General features: G+C 43.9%; 1 protein-coding gene across 1 annotated transcript in view; it reads right to left on the bottom strand.

Annotated features, from left to right (window-relative positions):
- Nucleotides 1-17,657, bottom strand: part of LOC126268131 (uncharacterized) — a 1,167,451-nt gene that overhangs the window by 86,118 nt on the left and 1,063,676 nt on the right. The window contains exon 5 of the mRNA XM_049973661.1: nucleotides 1,925-2,101. Coding sequence (XP_049829618.1) covers nucleotides 1,925-2,101 — 177 coding nt within the window. The remainder of the gene's footprint in view (nucleotides 1-1,924; nucleotides 2,102-17,657) is intronic.

The following is a 17,657-nucleotide window of genomic DNA, read 5'->3' as shown; positions in this document are numbered from 1 at the left end:
GCCGCCGTTTAAATCGATTACGGCGTTTGTGGAAACGACTAACAACATATTGTAGCAAAAATATGATTCACCCGAAGAGCCAACACGTTTCCATTGATTGCCGGTAGAATTCCGATGGTCCCGTGCCAACTGCAGTCGTAACTGACGATGTCATTGAGTCAACATCTGAACAAGTAGCGGTTGTGTGGTGCGGAGCTCCATGTTCAACAACGTACGATCAATGGTGTGCTCCGAAACAATTGTGTCTCTACCAATCAGCATCTACTTTAAAGAGCAGACAAGTCCCTGAACCCCCCCCCCCCTCCTCTGTGAAGTTATTGAGGACGTCCAATCATTTAGCGCATAGTGGTAGTTTGACTGTCCTACCTGTTTCTGTAGATGCTCACGACAGTAGCACGTGAACATTCGACATTGGTCATTTTCGGGATACTCGTCCTCAGACTCTGTGTAATGGTAGTGTGCCCTTTGTGAAAGGCAATTATCTCCATGGATTTCCAGTTTACACCTCTTATCTTCGCTAGGGTGATCCCTCGTCGGTGACTGCTCTGCTTATCTTTTTTACCGCGTCAAGTGCCCACAAAGCCAAAGGGGGCATCCAACGTCGCCGTGGGCTGTGGTCATAATGTTTTGGCTTCTAAGTGTGCGAGAAATAACGGAAAAACGAAGAACACTTGTCACTAAGTGCAGCGTCAGCGGCCATGGACGTCGATGTGAGACTGTCTTTTTAGCCCGCATCTCGTGGTCGTGCGGTAGCGTTCTCGCTTCCCACGCCCGGGTTCCCGGGTTCGATTCCCGGCGGGCTCAGGGATTTTCTCTGCCTCGTGATGGCTGGGTGTTGTGTGTTGTCCTTAGGTTAGTTAAGTGTAAGTAGTTCTAATATCTAGGGGACTGATGACCATAGATGTTAAGTCCCATAGTGCTCAGAGCCATTTGAACCATTTTTTTGCTGGCCTGTTGCTATCTACATCAATTTCGACATCATTGGAGATCTGCAGCGGATAGGCAATTGGTGCAGGGAGTGGCAACTGACCCTTAACATAGACAAATGTAATGTGTTGTGAATACATAGGAAGAAGGATCCTTTATTGTATGATTATATGATATCGGAACAAACACTGGTAGCAGTCGCTTCTGTAAAATATCTGGGAGTATGCGTGCGGAACGATTTGAAGTGGAATGATCATATAAAATTAATTGTTGCTAAGGCGGGTACCAGGTTGACATTCGTTGGGAGAGTCCTTAGAAAATGTAGACCATCAACAAAGGAAGTGGCTTACAAAATACTCGCTCACCTATACTTGAGCATTGCTCATGAGTGTTGGATCCGTACCAGATCGGGTTGACGGAGGAGATAGAGAAGATCCAAAGAAGAGCGGGGTGTTTCGTCACAGGGTTATTTGGTAACCGTGATGGCGTTACGGAGATGTTTAGCAAACTCAAGTGGCAGACTCTAGAAGAGAGGCGCTCTGCATCGCGGTGTAGCTTGATCGCCAGGTTTCAAGAGGGTGCGTTTCTGGATGAGGTATTGAATATATTGCGTCCCCCTACTTATCACTCCCAAGGAGATCACGAATGTAAAATTAGAGAGATTCGAGCGCGCACGGAGGCTTTCAGACAGTCGTTCTTCCCACCATACGCGACTGGAACAGAAAAGGGAGGTGAGGACAGTGGCACGTAAAGTGCCCTCTGCCACACACCATTGGGTGGATTGCGGAGTATAAATGTAGATGTAGATGTAGACAAAACAGCTATCACTGGTTGTCAGTGATGATGTTAGGAATAGCTGTCAGACACGTGATGTAAGTCCTTCTCAGTGTCGCCCCTGGGTCGATCGGAATCACTACTTTCCGGCAAAAAAGTTGCAGCTGATGAGTTCTGCCGATCTGAAAGCGGCAGAAAGAGGAAAGTGAAAAGCGCAGCTTACCGAAGACGCCGACGAGCTTGATGCAGGCGGTGGCGGGGAAGACGCCGTTGCGACCCTTGCGGCCGCCCATGCAGGGCGCCTCCAGGATGCTGTCCGAGTAGTTGTTGTGGAAGGGGTCGTCGCACGGCCGGTAGCTGCCGTTCACCGACACGCACTTGAAGCAGTCGATGGCCGCCGCTGCAACACAGGCGTCGGTGCAGCTCAGATCACACCTCATGCTGTAGCTTTGACCTCTATGAAAAGTGAGAGTTGTGCGCGGAAGCTGCCGACGACAGAGCCTAAGCACAGTTATTAATTCACAACTGAAGATGCAATAAGTGGTTGAAATGGCTCTAAGGACAGGGTGTCCGAAACATCTTTTCCTGATTACATAAATTGATAACTCAGGCTAGAAGTAAAATATGAAACTGGTGTCGAATTGTTTACAACCATCAAAGTTTTTTTTTTTTCTTTTTTAGGTTCGCAGTACGTAAGCAGTGGATGAGGTGCAGTGCCCAAGAAGCTATGTTAACCAATCAGGAGAAGGCACAGTGTGTTCTGTGGTACCATGAGACACGATCACCAACCACAGTCGGGCCGAAGTGGCCGAGCGGTTCAGGCGGTTCAGTCTGGAACCGCGCGACCGCTACGGTCGCAGGTTCGAATCCTGCCTCGGGCATGGATGTGTGTGATGTCCGTGGGTTAGGTTTAAATAGTTCTAAGTTCTAGGGGACTGATGACCTCAGCTGTTAAGTCCCATAGTGCTCAGAGCCATTTGCACCATTTTTGAACCAACCACAGTGCAGAGACACTTCCAGACAACATTTGGAAGGAATCCACCTGATGTCAAGAGCATTAAAGCCTGATATGAGAGGTTCAAGAACACAGGATCGGTTGCTGACCTTCGGAGGTCTGGTCGGCCAAGAACCTCAGCAGACAGCGTGGAAGCTGTAAGGCAGTCTTTTCTGCGAAGTCCGAAGAAATCGGTGCGTAGGGCCTCACGTGAATTACAGATGCCAAAAAGCTCTCCCCATGACATTTTACACAAACGTTTATTGTTTCGTGCATACAAAGTGCAAATCCTTCAGGCCTTGTTGCCCAATGACAGTACACGTCGATATGACTTTGCGGTCGAAATGCTATCACGTACTGAGAACGATGATGGTTACCTCAGACGAATTGCCTTTTCCGACGAAGCGACTTTTTTTTGTCAGTGGAGAAGTGAGTCGCCATAATGTACGAATTTGGGGTTCACAACCCCCTGGCGAGTGCACCAGAGGCAGTCCAAAGGTGAATATTTGGTGCGTGCTATTGCACGATCGAATTATCGGGCCATTCTTGTTCGCTGAGGCTACCATCACATCTGCAGTGTATCTGGACATGTTGCAACTGTACGCTGTTCCTCGGCTTCTTCATTATCACCCCGATGTCTTGTTTCATCAAGACGGTGCACCGCCTCATTGGGGTTTGGACGTCCGTGCCTATCTCGATATGACCTTTTCTTGGCGATGGATTGGTCGTAATGGGCCAACGGTTTGGCCTCCACGCTCTTCTGACATAACCCCATTAGACTTCTTTTTATGGAGTTATGTCAAGGACGAGGTCTACCGAACACGTGTACCAGATCTTGAAACCCTGCGGCAACGGATAACCACTGTCGTTGAATCGATCCCTCCAGTGATGCTGGCTAATGTGTGGACGGAAACTGAATATCGCCTAGATGTGCGACGTTCTACCAAGGGTGCTCATGTGGAAGTTCACTGATGTGTGAAAAAAAACTTTGATAGTTTGTAAACAATTACACACCAGTTTCATATCTGTATCATACTTCTACCCTGAGTTATCAATTTATGTAATCAGGGAAAGACTTTTCGGGCACTCTGTACTATGGGGCTTAACATTTGAGATCATCAGACCCCTAGACTTAGAACTACTTGAACCTAACTAACCTAAGGACATCACACACATCCATACGCGAGTTAGGGTTCGAACCTGCGACTGTAGCAGGAGCGCGGTTCCGGACTGAAGCGCTTAGAAACGCTCGGTCACAGAGGCCGGCTGCAATAAATATTCCAGAATTTAAAACAAGAACAGCTTTCAAGATGAATAATTTAGAAGTGGATGCCCTCGGCTTATCTAAGAAACTTTAAGTCACTCTATAAAGGCAAGTTTTCTGGGACATACTGAATACCATTTAATCTCTTTTCGGAGTATGCTGATGTAATAATCCCAGAATTAACAATCGTATGCAACAGCTCCTTCTACGAAAAATCCGGACTGGTTCCTAAGGATTGGGAAGTTGCAGAGGTAACACCAATACACAAGAAAGGAAACAGAAATAATCCACTGAATTATTGACCCATCTCACTGGCATCAATTTACAGTAAGATTCTGGAAAATATACCGTGTTTGAATATTACGAATTACATCGAAGAAAACGATCTATTGTAACCAGCAGAGATTCAGAAAATACTACTCTCATCGAGTATAACTGGCTCTTTATCCACACGAAGAAATGGGTGCTAAGGACAAGAGATCTAATGATGCTTCCATATGTCTAGATTTCCAGAATGCTTTTGGCACCGTTCCTTACAAGCGATTTCTTAACTAACTGTGTGCCTTTGCAGCATCATTTCAGTTGTGCAACTGGGTTTATCGTTTCCTGTCAGAAAGATCCTAGATCGTAGTAACTGAAGGGAAGGCATCGAATGAAACGGAAACAAGATCTGGGATTCCCCAAGAAGTCTGTAGATCCTTTGCTGGTCTTACTTTATATAAACGATTTAGAAGACAATCTGAGAATCCCTCTCAGATTCCTTGTAGATGACGGTGTCTTTTACCGTCTAGTATACTTGTCAGATGGTAAATGCTAATAACAAAATGATTTATGAACGATGTCTGTATGGCACAAAAAGTACCAATTGACCCTTATGAATACCCAGAGTAAGGTGCCCCACCACGATAAAAGATGCAGTTTTTAAGGTTGAAGACTCAATTAAAAACCTAGGATCACAATTACGAACAACTTAAACTGGAACCAATACACAGAGAATCATATGAGAAGGCTAATCAAAGACTTCGTTTTATTGGCAGAGCACTGAGAAGTCGCAACAGGCTTACAAAGAGACTTATTTAGGGAACTGATGTCCTCAGAAGTTAAGTCCCATGGTGATCAGAGCCATTTGAACCATTTTTGGCCGCCCGTGGTGGACGAGCGGTTCTAGGCGCTAGAATCTGGAACCGTGCGACCAATACGGTCTCAGGTGCGAATCCTGCCTCGGGCATGTGTGTGTGTGTGTGATGTCCTAGGTTTAAGTAGTTCTAAGTTCTAGGGGACTGATGACCTCAGAAGTTAAGTCCCATAGTGCCCAGAGCCATTTGAACCAACTACGCTTGTCCTTCCTCTTCTGCAGTATTGCTGCGCCGTATAGGATCGCTACCCGATAGCCATTTATTTATTTCACGGAGTAATTATTTTGAATTAACGGCCATTCTCATGTGCAAGTTGAAATGTCACAAGATGTCCTACAAGCCGAAATGATATGTCGTCGTCGAAATGACACACATCTACTGTTATAAACCAGTCGTCGCATTACGGGATATAAGTATATACAGTATCATGGAAGTTAGTACCCTGATATGCCCTGCATTCTTCACGTCCCTACATCAACTGATCAACTGACACTAACATATACGGGGTGAACCACATGAAATTTGCATGATTAATACTGCGGAAACGGATTCGTAGTCAGGGGCTCGTATTGTTAGGTAGTAAACTGTTTGTAATAACAGAAAGCCTATTTTTTGTGCAAACGTACACTTTTTTAAATGAAACGATGCCAATTGACATTAACAGACTGAAACTATGGTAAATTAGAATGATAGTGGTGTTTGTTGCAGGAGTCTAGTGCGAGTCGCTTACAAGGTATCTTATTTTGGAAAGTTCCCAAACAGACACTTGTACAGTACTTGTAGTAGCACTCACTAAAGAACAACTCATGTGCATACAGTAATTATGTGGATTCTGATCAGTAACGAGACAACTGTCCCTCACAAGTTGTGTTCAAAACGGCGATCAGCAGCGGCAATAGCCACTTGCAGTCTGGTATGGAACGACTGGTCCATACGAGCTAGCATCTCAGCCGAGATGTCCGAGAGGGCTGCAGTAACAACTCGTTTTATATCATCGAGTGTAGTTGGTATGTCCTTGCAGACAGCGAATTTCAGCTTTTTCAGCAGAAAAAAAACATACATTAAATCCGGGGAAAGGGCCGGCCAAGGTGTAGGTCCTCTGCATCCAATCCAACGTTTTGGAAACAATTTGTGAAGACGTGGTGTAGTATTTCGTGCAGTCTGGGCTAGACAGACATCATGCTGGTACAACAGGTTCGTCCTACTCTTCAGAGGAACGCCTTCTAGCATCCATGGAAGATGGTCTGTTAGGAGGTTGCGATACTTGTGAGCATTCAGTGTTCATCTATGGAAAATGGGCCTATGTGCTAATGGTTCACTATTCCACATCGCACGTTTACACTCCATGGACGCTGGTGTTCTACGGTGATTTTCAACAGATCAATAGTATTTGTTTCGGCTGTTTATCTGGCCATGATTGGCAAGTGTGGCTTCATCACTAAACGAGATACGTGATACAAAGGGAGTACTCAGTCTTAATGCTCATGTACAGGAGTTAAGACTAGTCTTATAATCGTTTCCACGGTATGGAACCTATGTTGATGGAGAATACGTAGGAGCCGCGCGGGATTAGCCGAGCGGTCTGGGGCGTTGCAGTCGTGGCCCGTACGGCTGGTCCCGGCGGAGGTTCGACTCCTCCCTCTGGCATGGGTGTGTGTGTTTGTCCTTAGGATAATTTAGGTTAAGTAGTGTGTAAGCTTAGGGACTGATGACCTTAGCAGTTAAGTCCCATAAGAAAAAAAAAAATACGCAGGACACTTGCCTGACTCATGCCACTTCCTCGTGCGACTGCGCGGGGGCTAACGTGCGGATCAACTGCAGTAGCAACAAGAACGTTAATTTCCCCCTCTACTGTCGTCACTTGCTTCCTTCTGTTACGTTGTCTAGGTGTTACACTACTATCTTACGTAACTGTTTTAAGAGGCTTATAAATTATTACTGAGATGTTGACGTCTGTTGGTATACCTTGCCGCATACTCCGTACAAGAATTCACTGCATTCTTCCAACACTTTCCATACACCATGGGCATGCCGGCTTTTTCTGCATTGGTAAATCCCGTTGTCCGATCACGGTCTACTGCCTGGACTGTCAAACAGTAACTGATTAGCAAGCCGCAATGCATTCAAGGAACACACACGCACACTGTAAGCAAATATAACAACATCGCACCTAGCAACTAAGCAAGCTGAATGGCACAAACAAGTGTCGGCGTGAAAATTATCGACAATGCGATACCTCGTAAACGATTCGCTCTAAAATCCTGCAACGAACGCCATTCACATTCTAATTTACCATGCATCTTGTCTGTTAATGTCAATAGGTATTGTTCCATTTAAAAACGTGTTTGTTTGCACAGAACATACACTTTCTAAGTATTATTAAAATCTGCATATTAGCTAACAATGTGAGCCCCCTAATTACCAATTCATTATGTGAAAACCGTACACCAACAGAACTTTGCATTTTCAGAATATTTGCGGTACGAATTTTAGGTGATTCACCCGTATATGTTAACTGCAGCTGATCAGTTGATGTGTGGACGTGATGAAAGCAGGTCACAGCAATGTATTGGCTACCAAATATGCATTACTTTTTGTTGATGTTTACTCGCTGTGTACAATGTCAACCTTACTATGTAGGCCCATCTTTGATACGTACTCATATCCTGTAAAGCGACGACTGGATTATGAGACTGGATAGATAGTATTTCGAGGATGACGTGTCATTTAGGTGTGTCGGAAGTTTGTCACATTTCAGCTTGCTCTTGAGAATGGCTATAACGCTGGAATCATGATATTCTGAAATAAACGAGTAGTAATTTTACATGGCTGCTGTCCACGAAGGTAAAATCATTTCGAGATAGAATTGACGGAAGACATTCAAAAAGTTCAGAGATCTCGTTTGTATTACCGCGAAATAGTGTGGAGGGAGTCACGGATATGATAAGGGAATTGGGATGGCAGTTTTTAAAGCGAAGGCGTTTTCGTTGCGGCTAGATTTTGTTACGAAATTTGACTCATCTACTTTCTCTGCCGAATGGGGAAATATTTTTTGATCACCAGTTACCAAGAGGGAAACCATCGTGATAAAAAAGTGACATCAGAGCTTGCATGGAAATATCTCAGTGTTCTTATTTCTCACGCGCTATTCGAGAAATAGTCTGAAAGTGGTTCGATGAATCCTATGACAGACACTTAAGTTTTACATACATGTATCATGTCTGTACTCTTCCATGTCTGAAGGAACAGACACCATTCTGTTTATATGAAATTAATCAGTCGAAACAAAGACAACCAGTGGACTTTGAAACAACTCGAGGAAGAAAACTGAAAATTTGTGCCGGCCTGGAACTCGAATCGGGATTTACCGTTTCTCATGAGAGATTGCCTCAACTTCTTCGGCCACCCGGGCATGGTCCATGATCGACTCAAATTTTCAACGTATCCACACACTACTCATGTAGTGTTCCCTGTCTGTTATTCTCAAAACTCACAGCGTATCGCTGATTCCTGTATGACGTCGACTGTATGTGTGCGTGTGCACAGAAGGAATCAGTAGCAGTCTTGCCTGATTTACTTATACACACGGCGTCTGTTCTCATCAGACACGTCCGAAACAACAGACACCATTGTGATGCTGCAGCCATAACAAGAAACGAATGAAACGAAACAAAGACAGTAGCTACCACTGGGCAATGAAACTAATCAATGCGGTGTATCCCGGTGGTGGGTGGATAAGTAAAAATTTGAGTCGGTCAGGGCCCTTTTCCTGATGGCCAAAGCGGAAGCTTGCCTTTGGCAGGGCAGTGGCTTAGACACCGCTGCTGCGATAGCACGCGCACAGTGTTGTTGTGGTTTACTGCCATATTTGTGCAGCTTACTTCCTTCCACTCACCATGAGTTTTCCGCAGTGAAAGCCAACACTGAAGTTCAGTTTTACGACCAAGTATGTGCAACCAAAAGCGTTGGGAATTGAACAGTTTTTACGAGATATTGCTCACATCAGTTATCATGAACTAATACGGATTCACCTCTATACTGGGAGCAGTGTTGTCTATGTGAAACTGGTGGATGACACGGCTTGTGGAAGGATTTTCAAACAGAGGAGTGACCTTCAGTTCAGACTTTCAGATGGACATGTTGGCCCTGTGAAAGTGGAACGTCCAGGTCTTCGCCAGAACACTGTCAGTGTGCTCGAACTGCCGTTTGAAGTGACAGCAGAGATTGTGATTTTAGCGTTGAGATGCTAGGGCACTGTGACAAACCGTATGGTGGAAAAAATGGCACACTTTACCACTTACACAGTTTTCAATGGGGTGTGTCAGGCACGTGGTAACATACGTTACGAGGGAAAAAAAACATAAGTAAAAAAAAGCAAATCTACTTAGGTAACATAAAGTGAAAGTAGCGCTCTCTACAAACAACAAACTACAACAGAAACTAGTCCTGACCTTAAACAACAAAAAATACATTCTCAGACTCGAGAACAAACAAAATAGTAAGTAAAACTTGGTCAAGCTACTACCTAGCACATACGAATTTTCAAATTGGATACACTGAACACATCAATTGTTTCACACATAATAAGTTTACAAAATCAGCAATAACAACACACATAAAAAACACTGGACACCCATTAGATAACGTAGAAGAAGATCTAAGATACTCCACCGCTTCCAAAAATCTCATGCAATGGATGTAATGGAGGAACTTGGTATGTCTGTACATTACAAAAGGCAAGGAGGAAGAACTTTCAATGATAAGCTAGATAGTGAATCAGTTAACTTCTTCAAATGTTTCTCCTGCGTATGATAACTGTAACAATTTTCACAAATATGTACATTTCCCCATTAAAAAACCGATAATTTAGTATAAAATAGGGGTAAAAACATACACACCAAAAAAAATTTTGCATCACCCCGGTTCCCAGAGCTCCTGAAGATAGACGTTGACTGTGGATACTGTCCCTTTGACTATTCACAGATGTCACTAAACCCGCCCAATAATGTAAACAACCATGCATGATCAGCGCCTATTAGACGGAGGGGGTCCAACAGGCGATCTGTTCCAGTCATTCCACCCGGAAGAAGGAACACGGCTCGTATTGTCTGTAGTTCAACCATGCCCAGACGTTTAATACTGCGGTCGATCACGTCCGCATTGTTACTTTGTGCCAGGAAGGGCTCTCAACAAGGGAAGTGTCCAGGCGTCTAGGGGTGAACCAAAGCGATGTTACTCGGACATGAAGGAGATATAGAGAGACAGGAACTGTCGATTACATGCCTCGCTCAGGCCGCCCAAAGGCTACTACTGCAGTGCATGTCCGCTACGCACGGATTATGGCTCGGAGGAACCATGACAGCAATGCCACCATGTTGAAATAATGCCTTTCATGCAGCCACAGGACTTAGTGTTACGACTCAAACTGTGCGCAATAGGCTGCATGATAAGCAACTTCACTCCCTACGTCCATGGCGACGTGCAACTTTACAACCACGACACCATGTAGTGCGGTACAGATGGGCCCAAAAACATGCCGAATGGACCGCACAGGATTGGCATCACAATCTGTTCACCGACGGGTGTCGCGTATGCCTTCAAACGGACAATCTTCGGAGACGTGTTTGGAGGCAACCTATGAAGTTCTGGTCTTACGTTAAATCAGTAAGTGGATCGAAACAGCATCTTCAGACACTCTGGGGTGATAATGACATTGAAACAGAGGATGACACGCGTAAACTTGAAATACTAAACACCTTTTTCTAAAGCTGTTTCGCAGAGGAGGGCCGCACTGCAGTTCCTTCTCTAAATCCTCGCAGGGACGAAAAAATGTCTGATATCGAAACAAGTGTCCAAGGAATAGAAAAGCAACTGAAATCAATAAACAGAGGAAAGTCCACTGGACCTGACGGGAAATCAATTCGATTCTACACAGAGTATGCGAAAGACTTGCCCTCCTTCTAACAGCCGTGCACCGCAAGTCTCTAGAGGAACGGAAGGTTCCAAATGATTGAGCACAGGTAGTTCCAGTTTTCAAGAAGGGTCGTCGAATTTTAGAACATGTTTTTTGCTCGCGTATCATGTCATTTCTGGAAACCCAGAATCTACTCTGTAGGAATCAACATGGATTCCGGAAATAGCGATCGTGTGAGACCCCACTCGCTTTATTTGTTCATGAGACCCAGAAAATATTAGGTACAGGTTCCTAGGTAGATGCCATTTTCCTTGACTTCCAGAAGGCGTTCGATACAGTTACACACTGTCGCCTGATAAAGTAAGAGCCGAAGGAATATCAGAAGAGTTTTTAGTAAACAGTACACAGCATGTTGTTCTCAATGGAGAGACGTCTAAGACGTTAAAGTAACCTCTGGCGTGCCACAGGGGAGTGTTATGGGACCATTGCTTTTCGCAATATGCAGGGCGTTACAAAAAGGTACGGCCAAACTTTCAGGAAACATTGCTCCAACACAAAGAAAAGATGTTATGTGGACATGTGTCCGGAAACGCTTAATTTCCATGTTAGAGCTCATTTTAGTTTGTTCTTCCACCTACGCTCAATGGAGCACGTTATCATGATTTCATACGGGATACTCTACTTGTGCTGCTATAACATGTGCCTTTACAAGTACGACACAACATGTGGTTCATGCACGATGGAGCTCCTGCACATTTCAGTCGGAGTGTTGGTGCGCTTCTCAACAACAGATTCGGTGACCGAAGTATTGGTAGAGGCGGACCAATTCCATGGCCTCCACGCTCTCCTGACCTCAACCCTCTTGACTATCATTTATGGGGGCATTTGAAACCTCTTGTCTACGCAACCCCGGTACCAAATGTAGAGACTCTGAGTGCTCATATTGTGGACGGCTGTGATACAATGCGCCATTCTCCAGGGCTGCATCAGCGCATCAGGGATTCCATGCGACGGAGGGTGGATGCATGTATCCTCGCTAACGGAGGACATTTTGAACATTTCCTGTAACAAAGAGTTTGAAGTCACGCTGGTACGTTCTGTTGCTGTGTGTTTCCATTCCATGATTAATGTGATTTGAAGAGAAGTAAGAAAATGAGCTCTAACATGGATAGTAAGCGTTTCCGGACACATGTCCACATAACATATTTTCTTTCTTTTTGTGTGATTAATGTTTCCTGAAAGTTTGGCTGTACCGTTTTGTAACACCCTGTACATAAATGACCTAGTAGATAGCGTCAGAAGTTCCATGCGGCTCTTCGCGGATGATGCTGTAGTATACAGAGAAGTTGCAGCATTAGAAAACTGCAGCGAAATGCAGGAAGATCTGCAGCGGATAGGCAATTGGTGCAGGGATTGGCAGCTGACCCTTAACATAGAGGCCGGTCGCGGTGGCCGTGCGGTTCTGGCGCTGCAATCCGGAACCGCGGGGCTGCTACGGTCGCAGGTTCGAATCCTGCCTCGGGCATGGCAGTGTGCGATGTCCTTAGGTTAGTTAGGTTTAAGTAGTTCTAAGTTCTAGGGGACTAATGACCTAAGATGTTGAGTCCCATCATTTATATCATTTATAGTATTAATATCATTTATAGTATTAATTGAAACAATTAGAAATATCATTCGACCAGGTACATTAGCAGTCGATTAGCAGCAAATATAATGCAGGACATTTACTGTTAACCTTATTAGGCTCAGAGCCATTTGAACCTTAACGTAGACAATTGTAATTTATTGCGAATACATAAAAAGAAGGATCCTTTATTGTATGATTATATGATAGCGAACGAACACTGGTAGCAGTTACTTCTGTAAAATGTTGGGAGTATGCGTACGGAACGATTTGAAGTGGAATGATCATATAAAATTAATTGTTGCTAAGGCGGGTGCCAGGTTGAGATTCATTGGGAGAGTCCTTAGAAAATGTAGTCCATCAACAAAGGAGGTGGCTCACAAAATAATCGTTCGACCTATATTTGAGTATTGCTCATCAGTGTGGGATCCGTACCAGGTCGGGTTGACAGAGGAGGTAGAGAAGATCCAAAGAACAGTGGCGCGTTTTGTCACAGGGTTATTTGGTAAGCGTGCTAGCGTTACGGAGATGCTTGGCAAATTAAAGTGGCAGTCTCTGCAAGAGAGGCGCTTTGCATTGCGGTGTAGCTTGCTGTCCAGGTTTAGAGAGGGTCCGTTTCTGGATGAGGTATCGAATATATTGCTTCCCCCTACTTATAACTCCCGAGGAGATCAAGAATGTAAAATTAGAGAGATTCGATCGCGCACTGAGGCTTTCCGGCAGTCGTTCTTCCCGTGTACCATACGCGACTGGAACAGGAAAGGGAGGTAATGACAGTGGCACGTTAAGTGCCCTCCGCCACACACCGTTGGGTGGCTTTGTGAGTATAAATGTAAATGTAGATGTAGATGTAGATCAGGCTAAACGTCTAAGACACACTGTCCAGCGAGTTCAGAAAGGTGGAGGTTCTATGATGTTTTGGGGTGGCATTACATGGGGCCGACGTACGCCACTGGTGGTCACGGAAGGCGCTGTAACGGTTGTAATATACTTGAATGCCTTACTCCGACCCATAGTGCAACCATATCGGCAGCATATTGGCGAGGCATTCGTCTTCATGGACGACAATTCGCGCTCCCTTCGTGCACATCTTGTGAATGACTTCCTTCGGATAACGACATCGCCCGACTAGAGTGGCCAGCATCTTCTCCAGACATGAACCTTATCGAACATGCCTGCGATAGATTGAAAAGGGCTGTTTGTGGACGACGTGACCCACCAGCCACTTCGAGGGATCCACGTCGAATCGCCATTGAGAAGTGGGGTAATCTGGACCAACAGGGCCTTGTTCAACTAATACAGGTATGCATCAATGCAAGCGGTCGTGCTACTGGGTATTAGAGGTACCGGTGTGTACAGCAGTCTGAACCATCACCTCTGAAGGTCTCGCTGTATGGTGGTACAACGTGTGGTTTTAATGAGAAATAAAAAGGGCGGAAATGATGTTTATGTTGATCTCTGTTCCAATTTTGTGTACAGGTTCCGGAACTCTCGGAACCGAGGTGATGCAAAACTTTGTTTTGATGTGTGTACATCTTTCAATTTGCAACCTTATAGCCTATATGTATTCCAAAACAATGTAACAACTCTGTGTGGAAACTCTTAGTGAAACCGTAGTGTTGTAAAATCTTTGCAGCATGTTTTGTAAAATAAACAGTGTAAGTGATGATTTGCATGTTGTGACATTCTGTATAATGGAGGAGAGACCTGTAAGTAGACAAACCAAAAACAATTTTTAACATTAGCGTTGAAAAACACTCAATAATTAACTTTTTTCTGATCTCCCGATTGCAATCTAACTTCAAAGAGCCGCAAGTGAGTCAGAAAATAACCAAACATATCAGTGTAAATACGTGCAAAAATGAACTAGAAAACGAGAATAAATTCTCGAAACGCGTTGTGCTAAGCATCAAGAAGTAATTAACGTGCAATTTTCATTATTTAAATCATGAATGAAACAGTTGGAACCTTTCCTGGAACAACTAATAAGATGAACGAAATTACGTTAGCCATGAGTTTAACATTACGTCGGTCACAACGTCGTAAGATAGTACAGTCAGTGACTGAATAAGGAAGGGGTCAGAGTCTTTTCAAGGTCGATTTAGCGGAGGAGTTAGAGAAGTCAGAACGGTAGTCTTTAGTCAGTGAACGAGAGTTATAGAAGTGCTAAGCAATATCCAGTGATAGATAGCACAATAAAGAAATTGTCCGTGGTGTAGACACAGTCCTTCACAATTTTATTTTCTAGTGGGCTGTTACATTCTTCTGCCAGCCGCAGTTTAAGCAAGGGCGAGGTTTAGTCACGGTCTGTTGTCACTTCAATGCGAGGCAGGCAGCAAGGGAGGGGCAGGCAAGCGGACGCGGGTTCTTTTCTCGCCTGTGCGGACTTTTGAAGGAGTACATAATACTCCCTCTGCGCCGTTCTCTTGGGTCAATTTTTGTTCAGGGCTGCCACTCGTATCCTGGGTCTAGCTGCTTGCTGAATTATGGACTACCTGTCAGGTTGGCTGCATCGGCAACGTGATCGATCGCCGTAGCAGAACGTCGATACTATTCGCAACTCTTGGCAGCGCTCCTTATTCCGGGAAAGGAGGTTCACAGATCTGCTTCACTTTGGTGCAAGTAACACCCCGCTGGTTTCATCGAGGCGCGAGAACATATCCAGGGAGCACAAAACGTCTAGAAACAGATCTTATTGGCTTCAGTTTCTAAAAGTGAATACCCGTTCCATGTTTACAAATTCTTGCACCCCTCCTGGAAGAGAAATATTAGAAAATATGAAATACTCACTGATCTACATACATTTCGTTAAAGAGATGCTCTGAGTTTTGGCGTATGACACTGTACCGATTCATCGACTACTAATCAAGACACTATCATAGGGAGTATCTTTGCAAGTACATCTATATCTACGTGATTACTCTGCAATTCACAACAAAGTACCTCACAGAGGGTACATAGAACCGTCTTTAAGCTACTTCTCTACCGTTCCATTCTCTAACAGCGCGCGTGGATAACGAATACTTAAATATTTCCGTGTGAGCTCTGATTTTTCTTATTTTATTATGATGATAATTTCTCCCTATGAAAGTAGGAGCCAAAGAAATATTTTCGCACTCTGAGGAGAAGATCGGTGATTAAAATTTCACACCTTGGCTTTAATGATTGCCTCCCCAGTTCGTGTATCATGTACCTTGTATTGTCTCACTTATTTCGCGCTAATTAATCATCCAATTTTTCTGAATTTGTAATCATTTGTTTGTCTGAATCTGTACATCACATCTATCGAGATAGTCCCACTCGTAGAATGTGTTTAGGGGTAATACTAAGAGGCGATGTGAAACAGGCTGATCACGTAACACCAGTATTAGGAAATGTGACTGGAATGATTAGATTTTCATGTATTCGGGTCTGTGTCACTGTCGAGTATAATTTATTGGTGGTGACTAGTTACGAAAGTTAGCGTTTACTCTTACACCATTGCCTACAGAAGTTACAATATTATTACAGACAAAGAATGCAAAACATTACAGCAGTTATCAATGTGCATGTGCACATCTGGTAGAAGTGCTAATATCGAATAAGACATTGTTGCATTTCAAGTGTTTGTTAGAGCGTAATTCCACCGATACACTTGCAAGGCATATTCATAAAACAGATCTGTATGATAAAGATTGTAAGGCCAGAAGTGATACATTCAAGTAAAGATCAATACTAAAAATTGTATTTTCAAAGACTCGATATATGACACTAGTTGCTTATCATGTATTTGTGGCTACAAACGTAGACGTAGCGCAAGAATTCATGACAAAACACTATCGACATATATCGAGTATGTGGAAACACATTTGAACCGCTGTCCTTCCGTATAAGCTAGACTATTTTTTAAAGTTCAGGAACCATTTGACAGTTCTCCTGTGCCTTCAACTTAAAAAGTCTGCCTTTACAGGTGCGGCTGCCCAACAAGAAGAACTCTTTATAAGTTAGTTTTTTGATTGTACCACTCTTGAGCGACGGTCATAAAAGACTTGTCATGCGGATTTGTTTTATGAAGATGTCTTGTAAGTGTATCAGTTGAATCATGGTCTGACAGAGACCTGAAATACAGGCACGTCTTATTCGATATCAGCATACTACCATTTGCGCACAATGTAGATTGATAATTGGAGTCATATTTTGCATTATTTGTCTGTATTTATACTGTAACTTCTGTAGGCAATGGTTTGAGAATGAACGTTAACGTTCGGAGGTAATCACTACCAAGAAATTGTACGCAGCTGTGGACAGAAACCTGGATAGATAATAATCAAATCTGAGTTTCTGGTCGATTTAAAAATGAAATGTAATTACATAGATACTTAGATTTGTGGAAGAGTTCTGGTAAAATGGAATGCACCTACAAAGGGAATCGCCTTCAAGACCAATTCGGGGGCATTGTTCCAGTGTTTTGAGTTCTTCTCAAATAGGCATCACTGCCGATATCGACATTAAATGGGAATCCGGGGAAGAAAGACTTGGCAGAAAACCCTAAAAATTTTTGGTCTTATGTCAAAGCGGTAGGTGGATCAAAAGAAAATAGTACTGAAACAGAGGATGACAGACTAAAGGCCGAAATACTAAATGTCTTTTTCCAGAGCTGTTTCACAGAGGAAGACTGCACTGTAGTTCCTTCTCTACATTGTCGCACAGATGACAAAATGGTAGATATCGAAATAGACGACAGAGGGATAGAGAAACAATTAAACTCGCTCAAAAGAATGATCATATAAAGTTGATCGTCGGTAAAGCAGATGCCAGACTGAGATTCATTGGAAGAATCCTAAGGAAACGCAATCCGACAACAAAGGAAGAAGGTTACAGTACGCTTGTTCGCCCACTGCTTGAATACTGATCAGCAGTGTGGGATCCGCACCAGGTAGGGTTGATAGAAGAGATAGAGAAGATCCAACGGAGAGCAGCGCGCTTCGTTACAGGATCATTTAGTAATCGCGAAAGCGTTACGGAGATGATAGATAAACTCCAGT

This window comes from Schistocerca gregaria, chromosome 4 (genome assembly GCF_023897955.1).
Source record: "Schistocerca gregaria isolate iqSchGreg1 chromosome 4, iqSchGreg1.2, whole genome shotgun sequence".
Lineage (NCBI taxonomy): Eukaryota > Metazoa > Arthropoda > Insecta > Orthoptera > Acrididae > Schistocerca > Schistocerca gregaria.
Note: the sequence above shows the minus strand (reverse complement) of the source record. Positions and strands in the feature narration are given on the sequence as shown.